The sequence below is a fragment of the Diaphorina citri genome, unplaced genomic scaffold (genome assembly GCF_000475195.1).
Source record: "Diaphorina citri unplaced genomic scaffold, Diaci psyllid genome assembly version 1.1 scaffold422, whole genome shotgun sequence".
In the NCBI taxonomy this organism is placed as follows: domain Eukaryota; kingdom Metazoa; phylum Arthropoda; class Insecta; order Hemiptera; family Psyllidae; genus Diaphorina; species Diaphorina citri.
Window position 1 is genome coordinate 85476 of NW_007377857.1, and position 15148 is coordinate 100623.

General features: G+C 39.5%; 1 protein-coding gene across 1 annotated transcript; it reads left to right on the top strand.

Moving 5' to 3' along the window:
* The first annotated feature begins 1140 nt into the window (after window positions 1–1140).
* Window positions 1141–12167, top strand: LOC103508672 (sterol regulatory element-binding protein 1). Its single transcript, XM_026823208.1, has 12 exons — window positions 1141–1305; window positions 2244–2367; window positions 2887–3043; window positions 3287–3342; window positions 3392–4239; window positions 4501–4623; window positions 5152–5508; window positions 6583–6763; window positions 7153–7451; window positions 9913–10068; window positions 10638–10773; window positions 11551–12167. The coding sequence occupies exons 1-12, from the start codon at window positions 1156–1158 to the stop codon at window positions 11763–11765; spliced, it is 2802 nt and encodes a 933-aa protein (XP_026679009.1). The 5' UTR covers window positions 1141–1155; the 3' UTR covers window positions 11766–12167.
* Window positions 12168–15148: the final 2981 nt, after the last annotated feature.

Genomic DNA, 15148 nt, shown 5'->3' on the forward strand with positions numbered 1-15148 from the left:
TCCAAGCTAACTAGGATGGCTATTATTATTATTATTTTTAGACGTTTTAACTATGTTTATTGCATTGTCGTTTTTAATTTTGATTCATTGATTTTTGAATTTTTTTCTCAGATCGATCATGTCAGGAGTACAGTGGGGAGAGAGAACACGCCTCTGCTCTGTATCTTGCATGCCGTCACCTTCCTCCCTCCCTTCTATCCTCCCCTGGGGAGAGAGCCGGTATGCTTATAGAAGCCACCAAAACTCTGGAGAAGATAGGGGACCGCAAGAAATTGGCGGACTGTTACAAGCTCATGAAAAGCTTCAACTCTTCTGTGGCCAAGTGAGATATTATGGAAATGGAATATACCTTGTTTATACTACCAGCATAGGACTGCAAAGTCCCTTTACTTTTGCAGTGTAAACAAGGTGGTGGTAGTGATTATGGCCTAGCCCAGCCCTGTGGCCTTTCCTATAAGCTTAACCTATCCTTTAGGGCTGTTTGCCCCTACACCTAAGCCTCAGGTGGGCTTTTTGTGTATGTAATGTATCACGCAGGCCTTCATTAGTTTGGTGCATCTGACTGAAGTCCAATTTATAAAATCGTGCTAACCTGTCTCAGTTTTAGTAATGGTACCTATTCACAGAACATAAAACACTAGATTTGTTTATTTTTTATACATACTTACCAAAGTTATACGTATTTTTTATCCTGTACAGTACACGCGTTAGATAGTTTTACTTGTTTATTCAATGTTGTTTTATTTTCCCATTTTTATTATTTCTTGAGTTATATGAGTTTTAAAATATCAGAATACTCATATGAGTTTTAAAATATCAGAATACTCATAAGAGTTTTAAAATATCAGAATTTCATGTAATGTTATCTGTTTCGCATTTTCGTTTTTTATGTTCTAATTGACAAGTTCGCGGAGTTCGCGAATGATAACACATTGACAAATTGCTGAAGACGGGTCTGGAGTTCAGACCCGAAACGTCCAATACCAAACAGTAAGGTACGTGCCAACTTTAAGTCCCTTTTTGCAAACAGTTCTAATAAAGTCTGCCTAATAGGTATGTCTTAAACTTCCTTTGTTCTTTTACTTTATTATACTTACTTAACTAAGTTACTAAATTTTTAACCTTTGCATTTTTCCTCTGTCAGGCATTCCTCTGATGATAGACGCAGAAGATTTCAACAGCCTAGTGCCCCCTCCTAAAGAGGGCAAGAAGAAATCTCACAATGCTATTGAGCGGAGATATAGAACATCAATCAATGATAAGATTGTCGAGCTGAAGAATATCATATGTGGAACAGATGCCAAAGTAAGTGATGAAATAGAAATGACCTGCCTGCATGGCATAGTGGTCAAGATACTCCCGTGGTAAATTGGAGGGCATGGGTTCAATCCCAGCCAAGTCACGAAATTTTACCCTAATTTATTTTAAAATTTGACCCCATAATACTGAAGCTCCAAGAGTTGTGTAGTATTTATATTTACCTTCCACTTAAGAGTCTCTTATACAGAGTGTTACAGACAATAATGTTGCAGGTATTCTGGTTGGATTTTTTATTACAATTTATAATTCTGTTAACTACAGTTGGGTTGGTGTGTATCACACTAAGCTATTAATTGGAGGTCCGTATCCAATGCCTCCTCCTTTCTCAAGTCTTCAACCTCATCTCTCCACTTCAGTTTTTGTTTCTCCTTCTTTCTCTTGCCCTGCTGCATACCTAACTAGTTTTTCTACTTTTTTTTACCCTATGCAACTCTCGTGTCTCCTTTTTATGTGCCCATACCAATCTACTCTCTCATTCTCTCCTCCCACAGATCAACAAATCCGCCATCCTTCAGAAAGCCATCGACTACATCCGATTCCTGCAGAAGCAGAACAACCATCTCAATCAGCAGCTGCGTAGTATTTATATTTACCTTCCACTTAAGAGTCTCTTATACAGAGTGTTACAGACAATAATGTTGCAGGTATCCTGGTTGGATTTTTGATTACAATTTATAATTCTGTTAACTACAGTTGGGTTGGTGTGTATCACACTAAGCTATCAATTGGAGGTCCGTATCCAATGCCTCCTCCTTTCTCAAGTCTTCAACCTCATCTCTCCACTTCAGTTTTTGTTCCCCCCTCTTTCTCTTGCCCTGCTGCATACCTAACTAGTTTTTCTACTTTTTTTTACCCTATGCAACTCTTGTGTCTCCTTTCTATGTGCCCATACCAATCTACTCTCTCATTCTCTCCTCCTACAGATCAACAAATCCGCCATCCTTCAGAAAGCCATCGACTACATCCGATTCCTGCAGAAGCAGAACAACCATCTCAATCAGCAGCTGATGAGTATCAAACTAGCCGCTGATCATCAGTCTATCAAAGGTCTGTTGGTCAGTCCTTGTACGCGGGAGACCCGGGTTCGATTCCCGGCGAGGTCAAAAATTGTATCATGCAAATGATTGATTCCGTGACTGGCCGTTATGGGGCCTACTCAGCCTCGTGAGGAAAATGAGTAGCTTTGTAATGTAAATGCCCATAGCGACCAGTGCCAGCATGGTAGGTAAAAATTGGGAGCTGAATTATTGCGATATATGTACAGTAGAACCTCGATTATTTCAACTAATTAGGACCGAGGGTAGTTGATATAATCAAAAGTTGAAGTAATCGAAATTCCATGTAAAACAATGAAAAAAGGGCAAAATTTAGATTACAAAAGAACAAAATGGTTCATAAATACCTTATTTTGAACTGATTTTGGGGTTGAAATAATAGAGAGTTGAAATAATCGAGGATCTACTGTTTTTGGAAAAATCCTACAATGCTGCAGTGAGTACCAAAGTTGTGAAATAATAACACAAAGAAACAACATATAATATTAATTTATTTTATTTTATTTTAAAGGTCTGCTGGAGAATCCAGGGGTGTGTTCAGATGGGAGTGTGAAGGATGAGGTGATGTCGGAGGTGGGTGCTATCACACCCCCACACTCGGATCATTCTCTGTCCCCGAAATCGTCCCCGCTGTCCATGTCACCGTGTCATGACTCAATGAGCTCGAGGTATTTTCTACTAATTGAGCACAACCTAATAACTTAGTCGATTTTAGATGTCAAGTTCCTTGCTATTTGAAAACAACAACCTTGGATTTTGGTCGGTTCTAGATGGTTTTATTCTAAACACATTGTAAAGATATTAAACTCCTTGTCCTTCAGCTCATTGTAAGGATATTAACCCTTTTATACCTCCTTGTCCTTCAGATCATTGTAAGGATATTAACCCTTTTATACCTCCTTGGCCTTCAGATCATCGCGTGCCGAGGCCCGCAACTCGCACAAGGACCTTTGTCTCGTCTACCATCGTCTCCACCAGTTATACCTCCTGCATTTTTATTTTCTTAATATTTTCAGATCTGATCGAGACATGTGAACAGGAGCTAGGACTACTCAGTGACATCAAGTCCGAGTCATTTCCATCTCTTGATGATGATTTCATATCCTATGACTTTCTGAATCTCCCAAACAATATACAGCACCTCAATTCACCTTTAACAAACGATACATTTCTACCTGGCAGTGATTTCAGTGCAAACTCTACAAGTAGTCTCACTGGTTCAAACAGCTCTCTGTCTGTAAATAATTCTGCAAGTCCTGCTTCACCACATTCCAACATCAACTCATTCTCACTGAGTAGCAATTACAGTTTATCATCCCCCAGTTCTAATGTTTTCTCACCAAATTCAAATCTTCTCTCCCCCAATCCAAACCTTCTGTCACCTAATAGTGATGTGTTGCTATCTAAAACATCATCCTCATGGACCTCTTCTCAAACCTGTGTCAACTTGCCCTCTCAGTCGGCAAGTAAAACTAAACCCACTGTGGTGTTGCCTTCCCCATCTTCTGTTCTACTTACACCTCCTCCCTCTGCTAATTCCTCGTTGAATAGCATCAACCTGTCCAGTGGTAATATGAACTTTGTCAACATCAACTCAAACAACTACACATTGGTTCAGTCTATGTCATCACCCCCACAGTATGGTATTCTATATCCTCCAGACCCTACTCAAGGCAAAGTTCTCACACAAGGCCCAAACCAGACTGTCAAGAAAAAGGACAAAGCTTCAGCAGGAGTCCCTACTGCTCAGATTTTGCAGAACATCAGCCCGCATCCAAGAGAGAATGCACCCAAGATAGCCCCAAATGTTATATCCATGCAGAAAGTGGGACAGATTCAAGTTCCTGCTAATCAGGTGAAGAAAGTAAGTAATGAAATCCATCATTGGCTCAGTACCCTCTGTCAGACCTCAATCATCAGTTTCCTGAAATGAAAATGAGCTCTTGCACCATTTGTATACAAATCTAACCATCAGAGGGGGGGGAGGTCCTTTGTTATCTTGCCAAAATATAAGTTAATGAATTCATATGGGAGTTTTTTTATTATTATTATTTTTTTTTTTATATATCAAATCATATCAGCTTTGGTACAAGACCAACTTGTAATTTTGTGTTTTCATTTGCAGGTTCTTCTGCAAGCTCAAATACTGAACCGAGAACCCAAACTTCAACCCGGGACCACTGTTATGTTCAATCCTACACCTAACCCAGCACCTAGTAACAACAGTAATAGTAAAATCAAGGTGCAAGTGAACAACAATGCTATACTAACCACAGGTATGTATGGAAGAAAATATTATGGGGTTGGAAATAATAGAGAGAAGAAAAAATTCTTTCATGTTGGCACATACTATGAAATTACCTAGGTAGGTATTAAAAAAAAAAAAAACTTTTTAAAAATATTGCATACCCACTTGGAGCTCAAGTCTGTTGCACCAATGTACTAGAATAAATTAAAATAAAGCTTGAGTGTCTAATGGACTTTTTAGACTGGCAGCCTAAAGAGTCCCTTTTTGCAAACAGTTCTAATAAAGTCTGCCTAATAGGTATGTCTTAAACTTCCTTTGTTCTTTTACTTTATTATACTTACTTCAACAGTAAAGAAAACAGTTTAAATGTTCACAGTTGGAGATGACCTGTAAGCGCTAGGTCAAGGGTTCAATTTCTGCCCGCGCCATGGCAAACTATCCTAAACAGATAAGGTTCGTTCTCGGAACGGCTTTCTCCTATTCTGTCCTTATTTTTTCTTTGTTTTTGGGACGACTCCGTTGTTATAGTTCCCTCTATCATCATTTAATAAGCCAATAACGCAATATTTGTGCCCAATTTTACGTCATCAGTCATCACTTAGACAGCAGCTTTATTTTCGAGCACATGAGCTCACTATGTGTGTTGCACTTGATAATTCTTATCTTATCATATCTGTTGCATTGTCTTTCACCAGTTTCTACCTACGTCTAGCTCGTCTGGAAACAGAAGGCCAAGCATCTCCCCGTCTACAATGGCTAATGTCTTCATATGGGAAGAAGTACTTTCTATCTCATGCTATATTACCGTCGGGAGGAGCCAGTGAGAGTCCTCAGCTGTTTGCTAAGCTGACACACCCGTATGATCCCCTGGCCCATGTTGCTAAAGTGAGTAGTGGGGTAAATTTGGGACCAGAAAGTTCTTGGTTCTAAAAGTGTGTCCAAACATAGTCGACCGACGCTGAATACTTTTTGAACGTCTAAAGATGAGAATCTGAAATTTGGGTCAGTGTTCTATCTTTTGAAATCCCGTTTTTTTATCTTTGAAATCACCTTTATCCCGTTTTTTTTTTTTTTTTTTTGGCTAATGTCTTCATATGGGAAGAAGTACTTTCTATCTCATGCTATATTACCGTCGGGAGGAGCCAGTGAGAGTCCTCAGCTGTTTGCTAAGCTGACACACCCGTATGATCCCCTGGCCCATGTTGCTAAGGTGAGTAGCGGGGTAAATTTTGGGACCAGAAAGTTCTTGGTTCTAAAGGTGTGTCCAAACATAGTCGACCGACGCAACGGCCGTAGACTGTACAGAGCGTTCGAAAAGTCTTGAAACCCCTGAATACTTTTTGAACGTCTAAAGATGAGAATCTGAAATTTGGATCAGTGTTCTATCTTTTGAAATCCCGTTTTTTTACCTTTCGAAATCACCTTTTTCCCGTTTTTTTTTTTTTTTTTTTTTTTTATTACAACAAACGAAAAAGAGCGCTAGTATAGTTTCCCTTTGTTCCTTCCATTTGTTCCCATATCATACTCGTTATCATCTGGCACCATTGGATATTGTAATTTTTCAAAACAAAAAAATAAAAAATCCAGCAGTGCAGTTTTGGAAGCAGGGTCAGGAGTTTCGATTTTTTTTTCCGCAAATTATTTTTCCTGCTAAAAGCAATTATCTCTCAGTTTATAACATGAAGAATTATTCTTTTTACTAACTGTAATATTACATGTTCGTATTTTATGTAATCTTAATTGTCAGAGTTTGTGTTTGTCAAAACGATTTTTATAGAATTGTACCAAAAAATTTGCCAGCAGTTTTTTAGGAACGTACCACCTAATGGAAACCCCCTCATTGTTATATATATATGTACATGATATCAAAGGCCTTGAAAAACGTACTTAGTACTTTGATATAAGCTTCACCTGAGCAACTTTTTATTCTATTAACTATATACGTTCCTATTCCTTCAGGATTATCGTGAGCATATTCTGGAGAAGGCACTGCTAACCCTGGCAGCTCCCGGAGGTCTGATGGAATTACCGAGTGACGAAGTAGCAGAACCTCAGAGATGTTCTCAAATATCCGATGTCCTCACTCATGTACAACTGCTACTGGAGAATTCTGTGCAGAGATCCAACGCCAGTCATACCGGTAAGATACGTTAAACAGAGTACACTCGTGTCTGGCTGTGGGACTATAAACAGGGAGAAGAACAGCTAACCCTAATCGCCTATCTAGCTGATAGTTTCAAATAGTTCTCTCTGCTTGAAAAGAACGAGCACAAGTCCTCACAATGGCTGACTGCGGTTCAGGACGAGCCAATTAAATATAACTAGAGACCATCACCCTGGTGTATGGCTGATAAAAGAGATATTTTCTCTATTTTGTCATCATCTTTTGGCTATAGCTAAAGCCGTTGCTCGCATATGACTGGAAAGTCCTTCTACTGCAGCAGTTGGCCACTACTCATAGCATTTCTGTCCAGCACCTCCAGGTTGATAGTGGTTAATTGGTTATTCTCATTGTCTACCGATTTCCAGGTTGGGAGGACAACATCGCAGACTGGTGGTCCCACCTAGTAGCCGTAGCCGCCTACTGGCTCCTCAACGATAACCAGCGAGCCTCCAACCTCTACCATCACATCGAATCCCTGGACCCCGAGTTGTCAGACGAGCTACTACCGCGAGCCCTACTGGCTGGGTTCAATCTGAGACGCGCTCTGAGTGAGGAGAGAGACAGAGATATGAAGGCTATACTAGAGATGTGTGATAGAGCGGGAGAGTTGCTGGCTGAGAGTATCACGCTGGCGGGCTGTAGACCACTCAGCACCAAGACTGCGGTATGTACCCATCATTTCTGCTTAAAAAATGGCCTTTAGATATAAGTGACTAATGGCCGGGGCCACAATCTGAGTCTAACCACTAAGCGAAGTTAACGCCGGAGGTTCTCTACCACCTAACCCTTAAAGCTTTATTATTAGGTGGTCAAATTCTCAACTATGTAAAGATAAAATTCCATGCCTCGGCTGGGATTGAACCCACGCCCTCCTGTTTACCAGGCGAGCATATTGACCACTACGCCACCGAGGCAGGCTAGATGGTCAAATTCTCAACTATGTAAGGATAAAATTCCATGCCTCGGCTGGGATTGAACCCACGCCCTCCTGTTTACCAGGCGAGCATATTGACCACTACGCCACCGAGGCAGGCTTTATATTCTGATTGTGGTCCTGGCCATTAACGATTTTTCCTCCCTATAGGCTATAGGGGCTTTAATATCTAGCCAATGATTTCTACTTTTTATCGCCACTGAATTTCGAAACCAGGACACTACCCATCTTCCTTTCCAAATTCCCATTTCCAACGAAGCGAAGTTTACTTAGGTAATGCCAAATTGAGAACATTATAGGTAATGCCAAACCTCTTCAGAGGCATCACTTCAAGAAGAAGACTACCATCAGCATCACTCACCAGCAACACCAGCAGTGTTCTCAACATGGTCATTGTATGCGTGCATTGTAGTTGCATTGCATGTCACCTAGTTTTATTTCCCTCATGCAATGTTCCTGCAATACAAGCCATACTGTGACCTCACGATTTTTCCTCCCTATAGGGGCTTTAATATCTAGCCAATGATTTCTACTTTTTATCGCCACTGAATTTCGAAACCAGGACACTACCTATCTTCCTTTCCAAATTCCCATTTCCAACGAAGCGAAGTTTACTTTGGTACCAAACCTCTTCAGAGACATCACTTCAAGAAGAAGACTACCGTCAGCATCACTCACCAGCAGTGTTATCAACATGGTCACTGTATGCGTGCATTGTAGTTGCATTGCATGTCACCTAGTTTTATTTCCCTCATGCAATGTTCCTGCAATACAAGCCATACTGTGACCTCTCCCAGCGTTTCGTTCTCTACGGACTTTAGTATTCGACCGAAGCCCCTGAAACTTTGCAGATGTTGTTACATGTGTGAGATGGAAGTAGACATGTAGCAAGGTATTGCAGTGAGAGAAGGATGTTGTGCTGCTGGACCGGGATGATCTGTGTCTCACGATGTAGATGATCCTGATGGGACATCAGGTGACAGCCGGTGGCTGACACATGTTTGGTGTTACATATATGTAATGCCAGGACTTGGAGGGTTAACCACAGTTCATTATCTAAGTGAGCATTTACCCTGCCATATTACAGGCCTGTTTTTTATTCTGATGTAACTGATGTGAGCATCAACATTTGATTTTTTTGTGTTTTATTTTCACTTCCCCACCCTGGCATCAAGCATTTACCTACTATTGTAGAACGTAGGAAACTAGGTGTTCTTATGTTATTTTTAAGTAGGAGTAAGAAAGAATAGGATGTTGAAAATAGACCAGTGGCACACTACAAATTTTAAGCTCAAGGTAGTCAAATGAACTTAAAATACAGCCACTTTAGCTATTATAGTAGGTAGTTAACTATGATACCTAATAATTATGATGTGTTGTGAATGTTGAGAATAAAACAGAATAATTTCAAACACATTCATTATTCACACATCTAACATTTCAATAAACTATAATCCAATAGAATGAGAAGGTAGTTCTGTGAAGCTTTTATCTTGAAGTTTTGATCTTGATTGTTATAGTGACCTTCTTTATAAAATGTAGATCAAAAATCTCCTCGGGCCGAAGCTCGAGAAATGTACAGTTCGGCCGCTATTTGGGGCAAAAGTTTTACAAGTGCTCAAGAATGTTCGGTTTCCCAAGGACTTGAAACTTTGCAGAGAGGTTCTTTATAAAACGTAGATCAAAAGTCTCCTTGGGCCGAAGCTTAAGAAATGTACAGTTCGGCCGCTATTTGGGGCAAAAGTTTTACAAAAGCTCAAGAATGTTCGGTTTCCCAAGGACTTTAGTTTTTGACCCAAGCTACTGAAACTTTGCAGAGAGGTTCTTTATAAAATGTAGATCAAAAGTCTCCTCGGGCCGAAGATCGACAAATGTACAGTTTGCCCGCTATTTGGGGCAAAAGTTTTACAAAAGCTCAAGAATGTTCGGTTTCCCAAGGACTTTAGTTTTTGACCCAAGCTACTGAAACTTTGCAGAGAGGTTCTTTATGAAATGTAAATCGAAAGACTCCGAGGGCCGAAGCTCGAGAAATGTAGGTATGGTTTGGCCGTTCTTCGGCCTTTAATCTTTGCCATTTAGAACACATTTAAAACGAAGCCCACAAGACACTTATGAAATGTGAATGATGAAACAAATGTAAAGTCACAACTTGTGTCCATGATTAATGAAACCCTTCTGTTTCTATTTTCAGCTATGTCATTTGCTCGCGTGTGATTGGGTGCTCGAAGCCCGCACCTTGATCTGGGAGGAAGACATGGAACCGAAGGGGATGAAAATGAGTTCCAAACTTCTGTCCAAGTTCCAGTCGGACATAGCATCACTCAGAGAAATCACTCAGTTTATTCCGGTAAGTTCTGTTTTACTTAGGTTATGTTTAACAATGGATACTTACAAGTGTTCCGGTAGTTTCGTTCTGATTTATTAATAGTTCCAGTAAGTTGTTGAAAATTGAAACTTCTCCAATAGTGTTTGAAAGATCAAAGCCCAGTTACGTGGTAGAAGACATTTCGTCTTGAAGTCGAAGAGAGAAAGAGGACAGGGCAGGACAGGAGAAAGCCACCCGTTCTGAGAACGAACCTTAACGGTTCAGGAACCTTGGAGAACGGTTCAGGATAGTATTCGTTCTTGTGGGAATCGAACCCACGACCTAGCGCTTACAAGGCAGACGCGCTACCTTCCAAGGTAACTACTAGGCCGGCTATTTTAGGTTTTTAATAAAGTTCGGATAAAGTTCTAGTCAGTTCGGACAGTACAGATTCTCCTAAGCTTTTAAGTTAACCCTAACCAACCTCAGTGGTGCAGTGGTTAGCGCGGTGGACTGGATCTGGAGGTTGGTGGTTCGAGTCCAAGTCAAGTCATAAAATGCTCAACACAATTAAAATTCCTTTAACCCTTTTTGTTCTCATGTCCCTGTAGTCGGCATTACCCCGTGTATTTCTGTATGAGGCTGTAGCTCGACTGATGGCAGGAGCAGCGCCCGCGAGGACTCAAAGGCTACTGGATAGAAGTCTCAAGTATAAACCCAACAGATCTTCAGCCCTCTGTAACAAAGGTAAGGTTCAGCCCTCTGTAACAAAGGTAAGGTTCAGTTCTTTGTAACAAGGTAAGGTTCAGCCTTTTGTAACAAAGGTAAGGTTCAGCTCTTTGTAACAAGGTAAGGTTCAGCCTTTTGTAACAAAGGTAAGGTTCAGCTCTTTGTAACAAGGTAAGGTTCAGCCTTTTGTAACAAAGGTAAGGTTCAGCTCTTTGTAACAAGGTAAGGTTCAGCCTTTTGTAACAAAGGTAAGGTTCAGCTCTTTGTAACAAGGTAAGGTTCAGCCTTTTGTAACAAAGGTAAGGTTATAAACTCGGCTCTTAGGAATGCGACACCCAGAAATGTTGAGAAGAGGCTCTGCTTCACCAGAATTATTTTGTCGCTCCCAAAACAAGTTCTTCAAAATTTTCATTAGGGAAGTTTTTTCGCTGATTAGTTCTAACAAGAACGAAATGCTTCCTTGGCTGTTCGAAAGTGTTGGCATTTTTTCAAGTGGTTTGATAGAGGGATCTGTAACAACAAAGATCTTATCGTCCCGAAATCGAAGGGAGAAGGAGAACATGATAGAAGAAAGCCAGCCCTTCCGAGAATGAACCTTATCCGTTCAGGATAAAATCCGCCCCTTATCGGCCCGGGCTCTAATTGAACCCACGACTTAGCGCTTACAAGGCAGGCGCGCTGCCTTCCAAGCTAACTAGGATGGCTATTATTATTATTATTTTTAGACGTTTTAACTATGTTTATTGCATTGTCGTTTTTAATTTTGATTCATTGATTTTTGAATTTTTTTCTCAGATCGATCATGTCAGGAGTACAGTGGGGAGAGAGAACACGCCTCTGCTCTGTATCTTGCATGCCGTCACCTTCCTCCCTCCCTTCTATCCTCCCCTGGGGAGAGAGCCGGTATGCTTATAGAAGCCACCAAAACTCTGGAGAAGATAGGGGACCGCAAGAAATTGGCGGACTGTTACAAGCTCATGAAAAGCTTCAACTCTTCTGTGGCCAAGTGAGATATTATGGAAATGGAATATACCTTGTTTATACTACCAGCATAGGACTGCAAAGTCCCTTTACTTTTGCAGTGTAAACAAGGTGGTGGTAGTGATTATGGCCTAGCCCAGCCCTGTGGCCTTTCCTATAAGCTTAACCTATCCTTTAGGGCTGTTTGCCCCTACACCTAAGCCTCAGGTGGGCTTTTTGTGTATGTAATGTATCACGCAGGCCTTCATTAGTTTGGTGCATCTGACTGAAGTCCAATTTATAAAATCGTGCTAACCTGTCTCAGTTTTAGTAATGGTACCTATTCACAGAACATAAAACACTAGATTTGTTTATTTTTTATACATACTTACCAAAGTTATACGTATTTTTTATCCTGTACAGTACACGCGTTAGATAGTTTTACTTGTTTATTCAATGTTGTTTTATTTTCCCATTTTTATTATTTCTTGAGTTGATATGCCCAACTCTCACGCTCAGACTGTTTACAGTCGAAACTTGTGTGGCGGAAAAAGCTCAAGACCTTGGTCTGTCAGATCATCTGGGAGACCTGGATCCAAAGCTTTTTCCGCCACACACCCGACGCGACCGGTTTGACCGTGAGTAGCTGGCCTTAAACATTTTTGACAAATTTCATTGAAATAGGACAACCCATTCGAAAGTCAAGGTAAACAAGCGGTTGAACTATTTGCGAAATCGTTGAGTTAAAACTTGAAATTTACTTCGTTCGTTTCCAGAAGGGGTATCGCCCTTCCTCCAAATTTGTGCTTCACTTTTCCCCTGAAGTTTCGTATCATGTCTTTTCAACATCCTTGATAACAATCTGGCACCACCGCAGCTTGTTGACAGATAGAAGGAACCATGGAACAGACAAATAGTAGTTTCTCTGCTAGCCGCATCCATTGAAATATAACACTGGCCGCATCATTATAATAAATATTTCACTGGCCGCATCATTATAATAAACGAAAAAGAGCGCTAGTATAGTCTCCCTTTGTTCCTTCCATTTGTTCCCATATCATACTCGTTATCATCTGGCACCATTGGATATTGTAATTTTTCAAAACAAAAAAATCCAGCAGTGCAGTTTTGGAAGCAGGGTTAGGAGTTTCGATTTTTTTTCCGCAAATTATTTTTCCTGCTAAAAGCAATTATCTCTCAGTTTATAACATGAAGAATTATTCCTTTTACTAACTGTAATATATTGTTCGTATTTTATGTAATCTTAATTGTCAGAGTTTGTGTTTGTCAAAACGATTTTTATAGAATTGTACTAAAAAATTTGCCAGCAGTTTTTTAGGAACGTACCACCTAATCTAGGCAAAATCGGCAGCAAAATAAATCACTATTTAATCCCTTTAATTTTAAATGTAAATATTTTTTCTCTTATTTTTTAAGTAATCGACATTTTCGTGTTTTAATACATTAAACCTTTTTTAACTTGATAGGTAACGGAGAGTCTCTTATTGTGTCCAATAAAAATTTGTGTTGTGTGAAGTTAATCTACCTAGTGCTCAGCCTAATTTGTAGAAAATTAACACTGATGATTTTTTCTAGGATTCATGAAGCTATCTATCATGATTGACATCAAAAATTTACCATTCTAATGGAGAAATGGTCTTGCACGGATTTGGATCCATTATTATTCTCATTTATAAACGGTAAGTTTTTATTCTGGTAATGAATTTGAGGTTAGAGATATTAGGGCCAATGACCATTGCTGCAGGTTAGTTTTTCTCTGGCCCAGACAAGAAGCAATTAAAATGACTCATTGTTGGGAACAAAGATTATCATTGAAAATTTGATGATGAGTTCAGTAAGTGTGAATGCTGTACAAAGGAAGTAGGTACCTATGTACAGTGAGACAAACATGAATTTCTATTTGGCTACTCCATTGGATGTGGATTTCTAGTTGTACTAATTTTACGATTCAAATCAAACATATCACTTCCAGCATTTTTTCTTGGAGGACCTGAACCAAGTAATCCATGATTTCAGTCTGGGCCAGAGAAAAATGAGTAATCTTCTTCTGAAGGTATTATTTATTCATTTCAGTCCTTGTAAATGATTTGTATCTGAAGTCATCCATATTATGGACCTGTATTACGGATAACTTAGTTCAAATTGTACAAGAAAAATATAAAATTTCTTAGTACCTATGTTACATTTGCTTTTATTTATTTATTTTTGTCAAACACCTGAAGTAACATGAGATTGTAGAAGACCCAACCATTTGATTGTGAAACACTAATGTAAATAATCCTGTATGAAGAGGGTTAGTATGTATTTATCTGGTACTTAACCCAGTAAGACAGAAAACTATTTTTCCCACGATTTTTTTTTTCTTTTTTTTATGTAAAATCAAAAACATACTTTGGCTCCAAATATTTTTGCAAAATCTATTTTATCAGTTTCAACATGTATACCTACCTACTAGTGTCTAGCCATCTGGAGGCAAAATTACGCGTATTTTATTTTGTGGCAACGTTGGAAAAAAGTGAAAATTTTTCCATTTCGTCCATTTTTTGTATTTTATTATTCACTTCCCCTCCTTTTCTTTTGGATATTTTTGGATTTGAGTGAAAAATTTTTCACCTCTGTTGGAAGAGAAAAAAACTTGTATCATTTTGTCGCCATCTTTTTTTTCCAACAAATCCACTTTTTTTTCAGAGAGAAATGCTGGAACAGCCGCCTTCCTGCTCACCAGCAGGCTGCCAAGATGACAAAGGGTACCGCTTGTGGGGGAGCAATATGTGAAGATATAGATATTTGATAGTATTAGGTATAATTAAGGTTGGAACTTTAACTAGCTTTTGAGTATTAACGGAAACTTGGAAAGTGAAGTACATCTGTATGTTCAATAAAAGATGAGTAGAGGATAAATTTAGCTTATATTCCATAGATGTGGTTGCGTAGAATTAGAATCGAAGCACGAGTGACAGATTGAGAAATACATTTCAGGGTGGATTCACTGATGTTGAATTCTACTGCAAAACTTTTGAAAAATGAAGTAATGGTGCCTCTAGCTCCTATGAACAATCCTCTGACATCAATTTCAGATAACCCATATTTTTCTTTGTAGTATGGGATTGTTGGGATGTAGATGCTCCTTTTTTCCTCATTAACTTCATCAGGTTGTTCTGCACTAGTTTCAAAACGGACAGTAGGATCTACAATGATGCCTTTCTTCTTTTTCCTGTCAATTGCAATGATGTCAATTCTTCTGGTTGATCCATCTGACGCAATACCTTGCACCTCTTCATACACTTCATCATATTGTTTCTTCAACTCCTTGGCTAGCAATGATCGTACAGCATCATGTCTACTAATCCTAGTCAGTTGACCAAAAGGGCATGAACCCAAAACATGGGCCAGTGTTTCAATTGGTTTGTTC